This window comes from Octopus bimaculoides, chromosome 2, assembly GCF_046866305.1.
Source record: "Octopus bimaculoides isolate indiv1 chromosome 2, ASM4686630v1, whole genome shotgun sequence".
NCBI lineage: Eukaryota > Metazoa > Mollusca > Cephalopoda > Octopoda > Octopodidae > Octopus > Octopus bimaculoides.
Window position 1 is genome coordinate 110,447,011 of NC_142929.1, and position 18,892 is coordinate 110,465,902.

At 35.3% G+C, this 18,892-nt stretch overlaps 1 protein-coding gene across 8 annotated transcripts in view; it reads left to right on the forward strand.

The window, feature by feature from the left end:
* LOC106883769 (phospholipid-transporting ATPase ID) overlaps nt 1-18,892 on the forward strand; it is a 211,530-nt gene that overhangs the window by 160,874 nt on the left and 31,764 nt on the right. For all 8 annotated transcript variants that reach the window (XM_052978602.2, XM_052978605.2, XM_014934890.3 and 5 more), the window contains 4 exons: nt 178-276; nt 5,195-5,329; nt 8,294-8,364; nt 16,425-16,507. In XM_052978602.2, coding sequence (XP_052834562.1) covers nt 178-276; nt 5,195-5,329; nt 8,294-8,364; nt 16,425-16,507 — 388 coding nt within the window. The remainder of the gene's footprint in view (nt 1-177; nt 277-5,194; nt 5,330-8,293; nt 8,365-16,424; nt 16,508-18,892) is intronic.

Consider the following 18,892-nt stretch of genomic DNA (forward strand, 5'->3'; position numbering starts at 1 on the left):
TATCCATATCAAAGGTTTCATGCCTTTGGCAGTGCATTTGTTAAAATTAACTCTGTCCAATTTGTGACTGTTCTATCATTACTATGGTGCTAAAATACATTAAAAAAAATGGTTTATCTTTATTTATGCAATCTCTTTTCTCTTTTATTATGATTTGTTTTGGTTTTTGCTTGCCAGTTCATCCCCCCGATCTCGTCTTTGACCCCTCTAACTACTCTGATACCAATGGTGGCGGTACTTGCCATTACTGCATTAAAGGATTTGGTAGATGACGTTGTAAGTTTTGGTTCTTTCTACTATGGCCACAATGGGTCAGTATGTGAATTATTAATGTACTGCATTGTTTACACACACATGCACACACACCATAATTTTTTTTATCATTGCTTTGATTCTGCTATATATGTTCCTATTTTATTTTCTACTTTCCTTTTCCTTTCATTTTGCATTCTTTCTATCATAGTCTTCTACTTTCTTTCCCTATCTTTTATTATGTCTTTCTTCCTATCTTTTGCTTTCTCTTTCACTCTTGTATTCTCTCTGTTTACCTGTCTTTCCTCTTTTTTCCACTCTTTCTTGTTTCCAATCTGCCTTCTTCCTCTTCTTCTCCTTTCTCACTCTTCTCTCTCTTTGTATCTTTTTATTTCTTTCTCACAGCTTCTCTCTTTTTTTCTTGTTTCTTTTTTCTTTTTGTTTTTGCATGCATCCTGTACTTTGTTCTCCTGAATCCCATGCATTTCCTCTTTTTTGGTATTTTACATTCCTTATTTTCTATCATCTCTCCCTCTATTTCTTCCCTCTTTGTTTTTATCTCCCCACTCTCTGTATTTTACTGCACCTTCTTTCAATCTTCTACAATATTTTAACCACCACCACTAACTACCATGTACATAAACAGGTAAGTTTGGTTTTTTCTTTGTTCTACATAGATACAACTGCCTTACTGTAGTTATACAATTCTACAATCCTATGATCTGACTCCATATCTCCATATGGCTTTACTGATATTTTTGGCAAAATTTATAGGAATTACCAAAATTCTGTTTTATATGATTCCTTCATAACATAGCACTGTTGCAAATTGGCTTGGTAAACAGTATACTTCCTGCATTTAGACTGTAAATTTGACACCTAAATCTCTGTTTTCTTAACATGGATGTCTTGTTAGACAAGAATTGCCTGTCTTGAGTGCTGTCTGTTACAATTTAGTATATACTTTTATGCACTGAATGTCTGTATGTGAGGAGCTTTCAAGACTGATAATGCAGTATTTGGTGTTCTAACACGACATCCATGTTAAGTTGGATATAAAGATTAACTTCTGTTATTAATACTGCTTCCGTGGCTAATAATTAATTTTTAATAAGCTTGCTGGCTATTTGTGAAACCAGTGTCTGAAAAGATATTGATATTCTATATATTGTAGCAGCGAGATTTTAACTGGCATGCAGTAATTGGATGCCTCTCACTGATGATTTTCAATAGAATGAAATTATGTGATATAGGAGTTCTAGTGCTCATGACAGCTGATTCTTGTCTGCTATCATCTATGCACTAAGGGCCTATATGGGAGGATCTCTCAAGGCTAATAATGCAGTAGTTGGTGTTCTAACAAGACATCCATGTTAAGTTGGATATAAATATTACATTTTGGTATTAATACTGATTTCATTGCTAATAATTAATTATTACATTAATTTTCTACTACATGGTATTTGGAGGGTGTCTATCCACAGAAATCATGCCAGAGCAGAGAGTAGAGCTTGGAGCAGTCTTCTGACTTACCAACTCCTGTTGAATCATCCAACACATGTCAGCATGGAAAGTGGCAGTTAAATTATGATGATGATGATGATTATTAAAATGGCAGTGAATTGGTTAAGTTGAAGCATAGGACAAAATTCCTTGTAGTATTTGCTGGCTCTTCATGTTCTGAGTTCAAATACCACTAAAATCAACTTTGTTTTGTTATCCTCTTTGTGGTGCCAACATTGTTGGGGTTGCCTTGTCGCTTGTAAAGCAAAAGAGAGCACCTCACAGTGGAAAGGAATAAATTTATTATGAAGGGATGGTAATGAAATAAATAATAGGAGTAGTGTGTTGGGGTGGGGGAGAAGAGACAAGAGAGGAGAAGGAAAAAATAATATCAGGGGTTAATGTAAAGGAGAGAGTGGAAGGGTAATGTGAAAGTAGGGGAGAAGTGGTGCATAAAAGAAAGATTAGATGAAAATGGGTAATAGGAGAGAATGGGAACAGTAAACGGAAATATACTGTCAAAGGATTAGTGAAAGAGTCATTGATAAGGTGAGGAGAGATGAAGTTGGTTGAATAGGTGATACAGTGCTATCCCCAATTATATATGAGTGGATAGATTGGTGTGAAGGAGAGATACATGGGATGATGATGACGGGCAAGAGTATATTCTTAATGTAACATGCCCAAAAGAGCATGGTGACAGGGAGTTAGGGAGGGCAGGTAAAGGTTGTCACCATGTGATCTCCTCACCCACTCAAGTATCTTGGTTTTGATTTGGGAGAAAGGAATGGGTAGTAAAATGTAGATGGTGGGAATATTCAATATGTACAAATCAAGTATTTTTCTCTCAGTTACGGGTGCCATGGTACAGTGAGTTGAAGAGATGAGAGGTGGGGTACAGAATAGAAACAGCAAAGAATGGGGTGCATGCACAGGAGGTCTGATCTTTTGCAGCACTGTGTATTACTAGTCATCATGGTCTTTATTATTGTCTTTGTCAGATATTATAACATCCTGAGATCATTTTTTACCACCTTATCCCAAATGTTTCTTGGTTTCCCTCTCACATGGGTACCACTTCACTTTGAATGCTCTGTACTTACTTAGGCAGCTGCTATCCTCCATTTTGCATCACATACCCCTAACCAATACAGTCTCCTTTCTTGCACCCTACAGCTGATTCTTTTTAAACCCAATTTGTTTCTCTATTCATTTATACATTGTTATTCACACACATCCAATGAAGCTTACTTACTTCATTTCTTTCAAGTCTTTACATATCCTCTACCCTCAAAGCTATGTTTCACTGCTGTGTGGCAGTGCACTTTGCACACAAGCATTATACAGCCTATCCTTAATCTTGAGAGATAAGCCCTTTGTCATTTTACTTCAATTTTAGTGAGTGATTTCACTTTTTAGATCAACAATAATGTATTCCTGCTGGATTTAAAAGGTGCTGATGAGATTTTACTCTATAATGGATAAAATATTTGATACCATACAATTATGAGCTGGATTTCTGCCATGGTTGTCAGAGATTTTTATTTACTTACTGATGATTAAAATAGCACCATTAGCATGCTGGAAATTCTATCTAGTTGATTGTGCATTTGAGGTCTCTGCTGGTGGTTATGATTGCTAGTTCCAAGAGGTATTACTACTCATCATCTTGCTAGGAACAATGTAGTAAAAATATATGAAATACTATATAGAGTTAAGCAGCAATAATGCAATTGATCAAAATGGAATCCAATTTTGCTGTGAAAAGGATTTGTGTGGGTAAATCAACCATTTCATTTTACTGTATTTATTCAATTTTTGAGGATGAGAACTCCAGTCCAGTGGGCTTTGAACTGCAAAGAACCAAATTAGACACTGTACCAAATCTAAGAAACTGATGATGATGATAATAATAAAAACATTGTAGTAGTAATGAGGATTTCTTACATAAAATTACTATTAAATATATTACTCACATTGGCAGAAAGCCACATATTTGTGACAGAAAAAGGTGTAGTTGTATACTACTATTATTTCTTATAAGGTTTCAGTTTCAGTATTTCAGTGAAGGTGAAGTTTGGGCATTAATATATTCCCCAAGTTAGTAATGCTGTACATTGAAGCAGTACTAATTAGGAAGCAAATTCATGTAGCAAACACAACTTACGAACACCTTACTGCTGCATCACAGCTCTTACTTCAGTAATAAAATGACGGTGATATTGGTCATAATGATTCTAACATTGACTCAAGGCTGCACATTATGAGAAAAGGGCAGCTGATAAATTAACACCAGTGTGTGAAGTAATTATTTATAGTAAGCAAAGTTTATTTTGACAGTATTTGAGCTCAGAAGATAAGTAATCTAACTAAATACCACTAGGAATCCTGTTGGTTCAGCCATTCTGTTGACTTATGATAATTATGATGCAAATAACAATGGTTTATAATTTGGACATGAGGGCAGCAATTTTAAGGGGAGAGGCTTAACTGATACCATTGACCACAGAACTTGACTGATACTTTATTTTATCAACCCTGGAGGGATGGAAACAAAGTTGACCATGGTGGGGTTTGAAATTGAAGTGTAAAGAGTCAAGAATAAAAGAATAAAAAGTCAAAAGAAATGACCTCAGTAGTACTGGTACTATGAAAAAGCACCTGGTATATGGTTGTAAAGTGGTTGGCATTAGGAAGGGCATCTAACCTTAGAAACCATGCCATAGCAAACTTTGGAGCATGATGCAGTCTTTGGACTTGTTAGGTCTTGTCAACCATGGCTGCATGAAACATGGATGGTAAATGATGATGATGTTGATGATTAGAAATATTTTAGCTTGAAATTGATTTGCAAAATAAATAAACAGACATAACTGTCTATTTATTTATAATACTATATATTTATAAGTGGATGTAGGTTGGGGAGAGGAAGCAAAAAATAAAGACATCTGTTGAAAGTCTATATAGTTTGTGAGTGAGGTAAATCTGAATTGATTGCTTGAATTTATATAGGTTCAGCTATTGTATTTCCTCTAGGTTTGTAACCAAAGTAGTAATGTTGCTAGGATATGAATCAGTCACTGTAAAATACATTTTATGTGTTTTAAGCTGTAGCTCTGGTTTTATAAAATCTAAGAAATAAAAGCCAAAGGAAGTTTTATATTGTCATTACTATCCCTCCCCTAAAAATAAAAATGAAAATTCTTTTTTTCTAAATTAAGATTTTTCCAGTAAGTGATTTGAAAGTGTATAACTTTCTCAAATATTCCTAAAAATATTTTTACATGACATCATTTATACTTACATACCTATCTTACATGCATGTATGTGTGTGTGTGTGTGTGTGCGTGTGTGTGTGTGTGAAATTTGTTTATTGATATATTCATATACGAATGTAGGTATGTATGAAGGATTTTTATTTATATACATTTTTTTTTAGCAACGCCATCGAAGTGACAACCAGGTTAATAATCGTATTTCCTTTGTGCTTCGTGATGGTCAAATGGTTGAAGAAAAATGGCACAAAGTTGTTGTTGGTGATATCATTCGAATGGAAAACAACCAGTTTGTGGCAGTAAGCATTAGTTTATTTTTTCACTTGCAACAAGATACCACTTTGTCCATTTTTTATGTGAATTTCTATGTAGTATGATGTAAATTTTAATCAATTTGATTTGAGATAAAAAATCTACCTAAATAGCACTGTATACAATAAGTTTATTATGTTATTTGTTTTGTTCTAAATCATCTGATAAGAACAGTCAACATGGCATAATGATTAATGCTCTTCCTGCTGCATGTACAATCTATCTTTTAAGGTTAAGAGTAGGGATTGGTCAGTCTTTCTTGCAAGTGGACTGCCAACAAGTTATGTAGTTGACACCTTAGGACTTTTATATTAAAAAGTTGTATAAAAACACAGCATGTACAGTAATATATTATGGGTACTGGAAGGCAGTTTTCTAATATATTATAGTATACATTTAAACATTTTTACATGCCATTTGTTTAAATAACTTACATTTAGGTTTATTTATTAATGGTGAATATAAAATGAAGTTATATAGGTGTATTACCAAAGGAACTGCAATATATAACTGGAGTTTGGCAGAGAGCCTGCTGGTGCCTAAGAACCAACATCATCATTTGACCTGTTTTGTCCTCTACTTCTCCTTGTAGATAGAAAGGTGCTTTATAGATACTGGCAAGGAGGATATCAAGGTTTCTAGCACTGATTGGACTCATAAGCATTTTAGTTCAGTAAGCCAATGTCCTGGGATTCTTATGCTATCTTGAGCACATCCCTATGATTTGATGTGCCATTCAACATGCTAAGAATGGAAGAAAGGCTTAATTTGGTAAATACATATGCAGGTATTACTCATGCACTGATTCACAAAGTATTGGATTTTTTTGCCTTCCATGACATATGAAAGGACTTTTAATGTGATTTGCCACTCAGAGATTCATTGAAAACTGTGAGGCATTGAAGATAGGCATCATGATTAGGTCTTCTATTTTACCAACTATGATATTGATAGTGAAAGGTAAAGGAAGCTACTTGAAGGTGACAAAAATCAGAAGACCCTTAATAACTGCTATGGTTGCTATAACAACTATGCAGCTACATCAATACAATGAATCAATATCAAGTTGTACCATTGTTGTTTTCCACAGGTGAGTGAGAAAGAGCTACATAGGAATAAAAACTAAATAAAACCAATAGCCTAACTTATGAATGGTTCTAATGACAGGAGCATGAAGATCAATTTGATAGAAGTGTTTGTGTTCCTAAGCCATATTGTAATTTCAAAACAATATCTTGACCTAATGGCTTAATTTGACCTGATAAAAAAAAAAGAAATGTCTGGTTATTGAGTTGATGGTGCCTTGGGAAGTCAATAAGGAGTGGGCACATGAAAGGAAGGGTTTGAAATTTGGGTAACCTATGGAGTCATATGAGGTACAAAGACGGCAGTTTATGTCATTGCAGTGCAAGTTATATATGAAATGTGTACTATTGTTGTTAAATGAATTATCATTAAAAAGTGTATCTAGCAGTTTTACAATGAAAGTGCATTGGGATGTAATGAAAAAAATCAAAAAAAAAAAAACAGAAAAGTAAAACTGCTGGAAAAAGTGTTTCACTAGTCATGTAGAATGTTTATTTCAAAACAAAACTTAAATTAAAAGGATACTAGGACACAGCTGTTGTCAGATGATACATAAGTCAGTGTTGATGTTGTAATGCTGCATGCATTCATATGCTACTAGAATTAAATATATGAGGAATAACAATGTTAGTCAATAACTAATATTATTTCAGTTTCTTTCCTACAAGTGAAAGGGACAACACTGGATATGTTTTGGTCTTATTCTGACCTCATCAGTAAAGCATAGCATTCATTATTGTATTGTTAATGTGAGTTCTCCATTGAGAGCATGTGGAATTATCTGTTAATTGTTTTAATAAATTGACAATGAGCAAAATGCTCTCAAACAAAATTGTATTACTATTGCATCATTTTCACTTGAGTGAAAGATGTTCTGGGTTTCTAGGGCCCCTTTCAATCATAGCTGATTTTTTGCACCAGGAATGCTCCTTTCCAAGAAGCTGGCCTGTGAAAGATTTTTCTTGTGAAAGATTAGCAGTTGCACATGTATGCGGTGCCCTCTCTTTTTATGCTTTTAATGATGTCCAAGGTCAAGGCAAGACCAATGCTGTTTAGTGCCATTGCAAGCAATGATGTGAGAAAATAAGGAACTGGAATGTACCATAAAGTATCCCATCTGATACTCCAGTGATTCCTTCAATCCATTACCCTTCTTTTTTATTGAGCCTGAAAGCTTGAAAGGCAAAGTTGGACTTGAAGTGATTTGAACTCAGAGCAAAGAGAATTGGGACAAATACTGTGAAGCATTTCTTCTATCTGATGCCTTAGCAACTTAGTTAAATTGTTGTTTGTCTTGTAATTTGTCTTGTAATTTGTCTTCTAAGTGCTTGTCTTAAAAATATGTATTATCAAAAATGGGGTGGTTTTGTGTGTTTAAGGTGATGCATGACAGAGATACTCATCTACAACTACCAGGTGACGTCAAGACAAGGAGATAAAACATAGTGTAGTGTTATTAATATCTAACGTTGAGAATACTGAATTATTTTTTTTTGATGTTAATGAAGATTTTAATATCCAGGACATCTTGGCTTTACAAACTTTAAAAGCACTAGATTAATAATGGGTGAGTGCTTCAATGTGCTATAGTTATATAGTTTGTAACGTAGCCCATTGTATTTTTACAAAACTACACCAAAAATCCATTTCAAAAAAGCAATACTAATTTCCCTTTAATAATATTTCTAACTATTTACTGTTTTAACAAGCTTATATATTGCTAATTACTACCTATTATTAGCCTTGTATCCTTATAGTTATATTACATATACTCCTCTTGAATATTTAACACAGTGATTAACTAAAATGAGACACGGATTGTTTCTAGGTATGAGTAATAGTTATTTTACTATTTCTTTGAACAGGCTGATCTTTATCTATTGTCTACGAGTGAACCAAACAGTTTATGCTATATTGAAACTGCTGAGCTTGATGGGTGAGTATTGGGTTCTGTTTTTGTTCTTTTTCTTATAACATCTTTTCTATGTCGTATAATTTTTCGTATTTGATTTGTCTAGCATTAATTGAAGACAAAGTTAGTAGAGGCATGAATGTGATGAAATAGTTTACAAAACAATCTTCTTTTTACTTTTTGGCAATTTAAACAAACATGTGTTTCAATAAAGATTTTCATTTGTTGAGAACAATCCTATCAGTTTCCTTCTACTTCACCTGAGCAGTACCACTGCCATATTTTTATGGATGTTTGTCAAATCCCTGGTCTGTAAATTCAGTATAAAGTACCTCAATTGAAACTGATCTTTCTCTGATTGGAAGAGAATAGTTCTCAAATCACAAATTGCAAGTGCATATCTATATCTCCATGCAGAAAAATCCAACCCCTTGTGTGCACGCGCGCAAACACATACACACATAAGTTATAGGGATGTAAACACATCAACACCAGTTGTCAAGTGGTGGTGGGAGACAAATACAGATACAAAGACAAGCACACACATATATATACACACAAGCTTCATTCAGTTTCCACTCACAAGGCTTTGGTTGGCCTAAAGCTATAGTAGAAGGCACTTGCTCAAAGTATCATGCAGTGGGGCTGAAACTTGAACCATGTGGATGGGAAACAAACTTCTTACCACACAGCCACACCATTTTATATATATATATATATATATCGTCGTCGTCGTCATGAGCCTGGTGTTGCCATCCGGTTTCACCAGTCCTCAGTCAAATCGTCCAACCCATGCTAGCATGGAAAGCGGACGTTAAACGATGATGATGATGATGATGATGATGATGATGATGATGATGATGATATATATATATATATGTATGTATGTATGTATGTATGTATATATATGTATATGTATCTGTATCATCTCGATTTGTCTATTTTTTAAGCTGTTATGATTTGGATCATTTGACATAATCCAGTAAACCACAAGGCTGCTCTGAGTTTCTGTGTGTGTGTGTGTGTGTGTGTGTGTGTGTGTGTGTGTGTGTGTGTGTGTGTGTATAAAATTTGTAATGTGCAAGAGAGAATACTGCACTGATATGACCATGTGATGTATGTGTGCACATGTGTGTGTACAGATATATATGTATAGACATACAACATTATTGAAAAACAGAATTCTCTAAACAAAAATCACCCATAAATAACATGCAACAATACTAATCAGTTAAAAGTCATAGGCCCAAACTTTGTAGTTGACATTGTCCTTAATTGCTGCAATTGCCTCAATTAACTGACTGAACATTTGTGACTGTGCATATGTCAGGTCAAATGGTATATAAACCCCAACATCCATCTTATATGATTTCTAACATATGTAATAGGTCACAAATTTTTTCGAGAGAATGCAATTGATTATATCAGTCTTAGTATTTGCCTGATAGTTTTTTTTAACGTTTATTTTACATTTATTTAAAATACTTTACTTATATTCTATTATATATATATATATATATATATATATATACATATATATATATATTTATATATATATGTATGTATATATGTATGTATACATATCATCATTATCATCATCGTTTAACGTCTGTTTTCCATGCTGGCATGGGTTGGACGGTTTGACTGGGGACTGACAAGCCAGGGCGCGACACCAGGCTCCAATCTGATCTGGCAATGTTTCTACAGCTGGATGTCCTTCCTAACATCAACCACTCCAAGAGTGTAGTTGGTGCTTTTTACGTGCCACTGGCACGGGAGCCAGTCAGGTGGCACTGGCATCAGCCACGTTCAGATGGTGCTTTTTACATGCCACTGGCACAGGAACTAGTTGGGGCAGGGTGGAGCAGCATCGACCATGTTCGGATGGTGCTTTTTATGTGCCACCAGCATGAGGGAGCCAGTCAGGCAGCTCTGGCAGTGACCCATGCATGAATGGTGCTTATTGTGTGCCATCAGCACTGGTAACAGCCACAACTACAATTTCCATTTGATTGTGATATGATCTGATTTTGATGTACTTGACTCAATAGGTCTCCTCAAGCACAGAATGTCACCCGACGATTCAAAGTACTTTTTAAATGGGCTGGTTATGCAACACTGGTGTAGGCTACAGCTGTGATCTCACTTTCCTTGCCTGGTCTTCTCAATCACAGCATATCTCCAGAGGTCTCAGTCTTTCATCATTGCCTCTGAGGCCCAACATTCGTAGGTCATGCTTCACCACCTCATCCCATGTCTTTCTGTGTCTCCCTCTTCTATGGGTTCCTTCCATTGTTAGGGAGTGACACTTCTTCACACAGCTCTCCTCATCCATACCTAGTACATGACCATACCAGTGCAGTCGTCTCTCTTGCACACAACATCTGATGCTTTTTATGTCCAACATTTCTCTCAGGGCAGTTACACTCTGTCGTGTGTGACATTACACATCCAGCGGATCATACTAGCTTCATTTCTTTCGAGCCTATGCATGTCTTCAGCAGTCATGGCCCATGTTTCACTGCTGTGTAGCATGGCAATATATATATGTGAAGAAATGTCACAGATTTAAATTTAGTAATTACAGCACATATGTATATGATACATATATAATACAAAATGACATTAAAATGCCAATCCAAAACTGAAGAAAAGACGAACATGAGCAAAGAACTCTCATAAACATGAAAGATGAAGTTATTTGCAGTGGGAATTGAACTTTGAGCATTAAGAGGCATAGTGAAAGCATTTTGTCTGGAGTAAAGATTTTTGCCAATATAACATGACAGTCCTGGTTTAGCACGAATGTTGCTCCAGCTGGCTATACGACATGATCTGTGTCCTTATATTTTTGAACAAGAGAATCTAGCACCCCAACTCAGCTCTAACCAATAACTGTGTATCGCGATTTCCGGGTTATTTCCCTTCATCAGCACAGAATAATTGTTCGGCCAGAGGTATATTCTTTATTACAGGCACAAGGCCTAAACATAGAGGGGACATACACAGACATGCGAGAACAAAACACACATGAAAGGATGGATGTAAAATGAATTAAATTACAATGACGAGACAAATATCTCACGCCCCCTCCAAGATGAAACCATGAATTCCTTTTTCCTTTAAAACTTTACATTTTAAATAACAATTTCCAGCCGCGTTCTGAGGCAAAACTGCGACTTTCCTTTTCGTTTTCACCTTACAATTTTAAAGGAAACATTTTTAAACAAATGTTCATTCATATAGTTACTGGATTTACTTTTCTTTTTCTTTTTTTTAAACCAAAAAGTTTAACCAAATGTTTTTCTCAGTCTTTCACAGTCTTTAAAATAAACCATGACTCAGCACTTCATCTTCTCCTTTTCGTCCACATAATTCACCACTGAGGTGCAAGGTTCAACATCCACCTCCAGCCTCAGCGGGTTCATTCTTTCATAATGTCTTTCAATTTTGAAATTCTTTTAACTTTTAGGGTGTTCTACTTCATTTAAAAATCTTGCTTCTGTTTGTATCTTGCATGTCTGTTTTTTTTGGCTCTGTATTTCTGTAATTCTTGGCTTCCCTGTGATTATGTCTGTGTGTTTGTGTGCTCGTTTGACTGTAATTCTGCGTGTTTCATCTGTGTGTCTATGTCTTTAGGTTTCCGTAATACTGAATTATCTTGTTTCTATTCGTCTATACTTCTGTGTTTTTGCATGTCTATGTGTTTGAGTGTCTGTGGGTCTGAATGTTTCTGTACCTGTAAGTCCTTTACTGATGATCCTACTGGTAAATCTTTCCCATTTCTCGTCGTAGGTTGGGTTTCCTCTTCTGTTGCTTTGTACTTCTTCAATTCCACTTTCGTTGGTGACTTACTCCTCTCTCTTTTTCTTGCTTTCACCTCCGTAAAATACCCGTCTTGGTCTGTTATCTGTTTCTGCTGTCTCTCTACCATTATATTCTCCTGAATACTCTTCTCTACACTTTCCACTGCTGCTCTAGGTCATTTCTTTCTCAATTGACCTCTTTCACCACATTCGTAACACTTTGGGAGTCTCCCCTCCAACATTATCTCCAGCTCTTCTTCATTTGGTAACTCTAAAGTTTCAGGTATTTCATTGTAATATTTCGGGTTCACTGCACAAATTATCTCTAATCTGTAGCCCCATCACTTCACTTGTTGGGTTCGGCTTATCATGCCCATCCTCACCTCTTTGCTTTCTCTCCTCATCTCTGAATAAAAAATCGCTGCTATTATTCACTCTGGTTCTATCGATGGTGGGATTCTTCCCACCCTAATTCTGACAATTCTTCTGTCCAAACAGTTTGGCATCAAAGTCCATTTTTCTTCCTGTTTCAGCCTGTTTGTTAGAGGCCTTTTCTGCCTCTTCTTCCACTGTCGACACATATCTCTTTCCTCTCGTAAAGAATGTTATGTTGTCTCCTATATGTTCTTCCAAAATTTCTTCTATTTCTTCCTGCAGTGTGTGTTCAGTTCTTCTATTTTTATTCAAAAAATGTTCCGAATATGACCGTCTTCTTTTCCATTTTCACTTTGCCCTCCTCTTGCAGGGTCATTTTTATATTTGACCCTTCCTTCTCTACCATACTACTATATTTCTTTATCAGCTCTCCATTCCACTGTAACATCTCCTGTTTCAGCACACGTGGAAGTAGGGGAACTTGATCTCCAGTCGCTTCTGCATAACTTATCATTTTTCTCAGTTATTCACCACCACCCAACAATGGTGGCCTCGCACCAAAAATTCAGCCAGAGCTCCCCAAAAAACAAAAAATTTGTTTGGCTATAGGAAGCACTGCTAAATTCCCATTCGAAATATATAGTTTTCAAAGTGACAACTAGTCACTGATCTATAGATTAGAAAATTACTGTTTTTAAATCTCACAACGAGAGATATTCAGCAACAGTACTTTGGAGTAAAGATTTTTGCCAACATAACATGACAGTCCTGGTTTAGCACGAATATTGTTGTAATTTAGTCCCAAGAGACATCTTCTCCAGCTGGCTATACGACACGATCTGTGTCCTTATATTTTTGAACAAGAGAATCTAGCACCCCAACTCAGCTCAAAACAATATCTATGTATTGTGATTTCCAGGTTATTTCCCTTCATCAGCACAGAATAATTGTTTGGCTAGAGGTGGCACTGCCAAATTCCCATTCAAAATATATAGTTGGCAAAAATCTTTACTCCAAAGTACTGTTGCTGAATATCTCTTGTTGTGAGATTTAAAAATAGCATTTTGTCTGTCTACTAAATCTGCTAATCCACCTTCCAACTTTATTCAGCACATGAGCATACAAAAGAACAAGATTTAACTCCTGTCTAGAAAATAATGATGGGTAAAAATCATTGTGCTCCGTTGTTTGTCACTGGGAAGTCATTGACTGTAAACTTATTCAAGTGTTGCAATAAATTCATGAAGCATTACATTGTCTTACATAACATACATAATAATTAGAATTACTAGTTAATGAGCATGTCTCTGTGTAGCCACTTGATCTACTAGAAACAACAGCCAAATCTCCTTCCTCTCACTAATACCTTGTACAGAATGGACACATTAGAAAGTTATGTAGATATGCATTTATATATAAAATAATGATGTGTATAACATAATTATGTGTATAACATCATTATACACATATGAAAAAAACTTCTCAAAGAGACTTGTATACTTAAATACGCAGGGCTTGCTTAGACTGTCATTGGCACATTGTCAGATAGTGTTTTGACTTGACCTGGTCCTCCTCATTAACAAAAGATCCCCCAGATGTTCTGAGTTAAGTAAAAAAAAATGTTCATTCAAATATAGAAATAAACGAACCATTCAGTGATTTGTGTGAAAGCTGGCCAGGCTAAAATTAAATCAATAAACACACTTGAAACAGCATTAGATTAAAATAATAAAAATAGCTCTGTGTATAACATTTATAATGCATAAACAGACACATATGGGTGCAAGTGTGGCTGTGTGGTTAAGTTTACTTCCTAACTATATGGATTTAGGTTCATTCCTACTGCATGGCATGTTAAACAAGTGTCTTCTACGATAACCTTGTGAATGGATTTGGTAGATGGAAACTGAAAGAAGCCCATCTTGTGCGTGTGTGCATGTTAGTGTACATATGTATGTTTGTATCGCCTTGTCTTGACATTAACTGGTAGTTGTATATGAGTGTCTGTCATACAAGCAGTGTTATTAATTTCTAATATTCTGCAAAAATATATTTGGCTCTGTGGAAATATTACCATACTTGGAAATAGGTGAGAGCTGGTAACAGGAAGGGCATCCAGCCACAGGAGGAATTTAAAACAACGGTGATAGAAACATGGAATGGCACTAGCTGTGATATTTTGTCTCAGATAAACTTCTCAATGCAACTTTCAAGTCCCTATATTGATTTCATTTTAGCCTGGCCAGCTTTTGCACACATCAGTGAATGTCTTGTTTGCTAATACTCTATATTGGAATTCAGCTTAGGTCAGAATGTTTGAAAGTGTTTACCATTGAGGGGATCAGTTGAGGTTGAAATACCTTGTCTAATAATCTGATGATAACATTCTGAGACAACCCTGTGTACTTTAAAACACAAGTCTCTTTAAGAAGTTTCCCTGAGACTGAGTATCATAGCTAATGATGGTTCTACATTTGTATATAAATATAATACTCATCATTAATTTAATTTAATGCTGTTTCAAGTACATGTGTGTATTACACACGCGCGCGCACACACACACACACAAACACACACACATCTTCTGGGTGAAAAAGATGGAATGGTCATGGCTAAAATGCCTTTGAACATATGTCTGCTGGATTAGAGTTGAACTGGTACTTGGACAACAAAATAACTAAGATTATTAAGCAAATGAGGTTATTGAGAGAACAATTAAATCTGAAAAACCAATCTGAATATGCTAGAAGGACTCAGTATAAATCAGCTTACATTAAATGCCTAAATACTTTTTCTGCAGCCATAAAACAGTAAAAGTTTTGTTACATTTCCTCTGTTACTGGAAGCTTTTTATTGTCTTATTAAAGACATAACTACATAGTTTTTGTCATAAGTGTTTTATGGCTGGATACTCAGTTTCTTTCTGTTGTTAACCATTCATCTCATGTGTGCACAGTCGCAAATGTTCAGTCATCTGAGTGAAGCAAACATTGCAAAATTTAACTTTTAAGCTTAGTATTTCACTATTGTTGCATGTATCTATAAGTGGTTGGTTTATTAAACATAGTAGTCCAATATTGATGTATATATCTATAAGTGGTTTTTGTTTACGGAATTCTCTTTCCAATAATATTATATACATTTTTCTGTTTTACAGTCATTCTTGTTTAGACCAAGGTTGACATTGATTGAGCTAGCCTGTGATGAAAGATTTCCCAGCAGTAGTTTTACCCATCTTTGTACATAACTAAGGCTATGTTACCCAATGTTAAAACAACGGGAGAGATTTAGGCTCTGTTTCTTACTGGTGGAGTCACCAATATATAGCCTCTTCTATTGGCTTGTGATTGAGCTGTATGTACTTCTACATAATGCCTAACTATAGCCTAAAGATTGGCCCATCAAAGAAAAAATGTATTTTCCACTAACATAGCACAACACCAAAAATGGAGTACACACCATTATATCCTTCATTAGTTAGGATGCTCTCCTCTTTCCTATAAGTCAAGCTGTAATTGAGACTGCTGGGTATGATACAGAACAATTGTCCAAACTGAATGTTCTTTATATTTAGATGAAGGACCACTTAAAAGAAAAAAATATACAGAAACTTGAGCTGACACATTAGTACTTGTTAAATACAGTCTATAGGATACATTAGGATTTAGTATTCATTGCGCATGATATTGATATGCTAACTATTGACTGTAGTCATGGAATCATTATTATATTGTGTATAGTTTTACTACATTACATAAATACTGCTATTTTTATTCTAGCTCTATACTAACAACGCCGTTTTATGACTAATGCACTTACACTTAGGTAATAGTTTAATAATGTACTTCATTTACTACTTTATTTTTGGCAATCTTTTATTTATTTATTTATTTTTATATTCAGGGAAACAAATTTGAAAGTGCGGCAAGCTCTTATTGAGACTGCTGAAATGGGTGATGATCTAGAGCAGTTGTCCAAATTGAATGGTAAATTTTTTAATTGTTATCTAATGTGAACATTCATCAGCTTTTTTTTTTTAATAACTCGGTCTCACAGAAAACTTCTGGCTTCCCTCTTCCTTTGCTAGGTTCTGTAATGATAAAATATTTCTGTGTTTGTCATCAGTGTGATGATTTGGTTGAGTTGAAGAACACAAATTGCATTGAGATTTTAAATAAAAAAATGTTCATATCATTAGCAACTATATATTATCATTACTTCAGATGACAGGAAAGGTATTTACACCAAGTCAGTTTAAAGTTTGCATGAGATGCTGTTGTGGTTGAGATTGACAATAGCTGTGTTGTTGAAAGTTGGGGTTACAGAGCTACTTTCTTCAGATCACAAATATTGTATGTGTGGTGTTGCTGTGTCATCACCACCATTATCATTGTTTTCTAGTGAATTTGATGCTATGACCAAGCATCTGTCACTACTGCTTTTGGACTCTACTCTGCTGGTTAGTGGCAGGAAAAAATTCTATTTATATTGTGGATTGTTCAAGAAAAATAGGTATGAAAAAGCAACTTACTGATAAGATCCTGTTTTCCAGATGTACCAGAGTGGTCAGTTTTCTTTTTAGTGATGTCAGTAATAATTGGGCAAATTGCTTTCATGTTCTTTAGTTGTTTTTGTTCAGATACAGTGATCTGGGATCAATATTTAGGTGTTTTTGAACTGCCAAATATTCCTCCTTCAGTTCCTTCATAACCAGGTTGAATTGTCAAAAAATGTGAATAAGTTAGTATTGGCAAAAGCATGGCTGGGTAGTAAAAAAGTTTGCTTCCCAACTGACCATCGACCATTACTATCAATTTTTGGATCAAAGAAGGGATTGCCTACCAATACAGTGAACCAACTACAATGTTGGGGTACAATATTGCTGAACTACAATTTTAAAATACAGTGTATTCTGTCGAAGAAAATTGGTCATGCAGACTGCTTATTGAGGCTAATTCCCAAGAGTGTGGAACCACTAGAATAGACCATGATAGCATCATTGCAGTCAGAAAGTGAAATAAGAAGTATTGTGTGTAATATAATTCAGGAACCGCCGGTGACAGTGCCTGATATAAAAAGTGAAATCCGTAGAGAATAGTTACAGTATAAGAATGAAAGAAACATTGAAAAATAAGCATAATAAAAATACAAATTCAAATAATTTCTCACTATGCAACGATGTCTTAATGTTCACGCAGAGAGTAGTACCAAGTGCACTACAGAAATGAGTATTGCAACAATTCCACTGTGGGCATCCAGGAATGTCTAGAATGAAAGCTTTAATGAGGAACTTTGTATATTGGCCGACTATGGACAGGGACATTGAGAAATTGGTGAAAGCATGTAGAGGTTGTGTGTTGGCAACCAAAGCACCACCAGTAAAATGCCAATTGTGGCCGGAGATTGAGAGCCCATGGTCCAGGATACATATGGACTACGCTGGACCAGTGAATGGTGCCTACTATCTAATTGTGGATAGCTATAGAAAGTGGTCAAAGGTATGCAGATGTAATAAACCCACTCTTACTCAAGTTATTTGCTTGATACAGTGTACTGGACACGTAAGTTTCAGATAATGGAACACATTTCGTGGGATATGAATTAAGAAATTTCTACAAAATACATGCTATAAAGCACATCTTTACCCTGCCCTACCACCTGAGGTCAAATGGGCAAGCGGAAAGATTTGTCGACATGTTCAAAAGAGCTCTAAAACTAGGCACTTATGAAATTTTTGAGAGTATATAGAATAATACCAAATCCAAATACTAATTCAGGCAAGTCACCAGCAGAGTTAATGTTTGCGCGTAAAATAAAATCAATCTTCGATAAATTATTGCCGGGAAAAAATACATATAATGAAGACAAAAAATACATTTGAAGGAAATATAAGAAATATTACAAAACATTTCGAAGTAGGAGATAAAGTTCATTTTAAAAATTACAAAAATGGTAAAGAAGGTTGGGAGGATGGCTATGTAATCAAAAGATTAGGGAATATGATGCATTTAATTAAAGGACAACATTCGGAACATAAGAGACATCTTAACCAGTTAAAGATGAGACATACAAAAGTATGAAGGGTAATACCAATGGAAGTCTTTTATGATATGTTTGAAGTGCCAGCATCGAGAGGTATTGAACCCTGTAGAACTAGCTTCAGAAAAAGGAAAACACTGAATATCTGGAAGTAATACCTAAACGAAAAAATTATTAAATTTCCCCCCCCCCCCCCCCCCCCCCCCAAAAAAAAACAAGAGTGCTTAGTACAACAAAAAGAAAAAGTGCTGTGTGCAATAAACAATACAACCTTAAAAGTCAAGCAACAATTAAGATACAGCAGCTAAAAAAAAAAGATGGAGGGGTGCTGG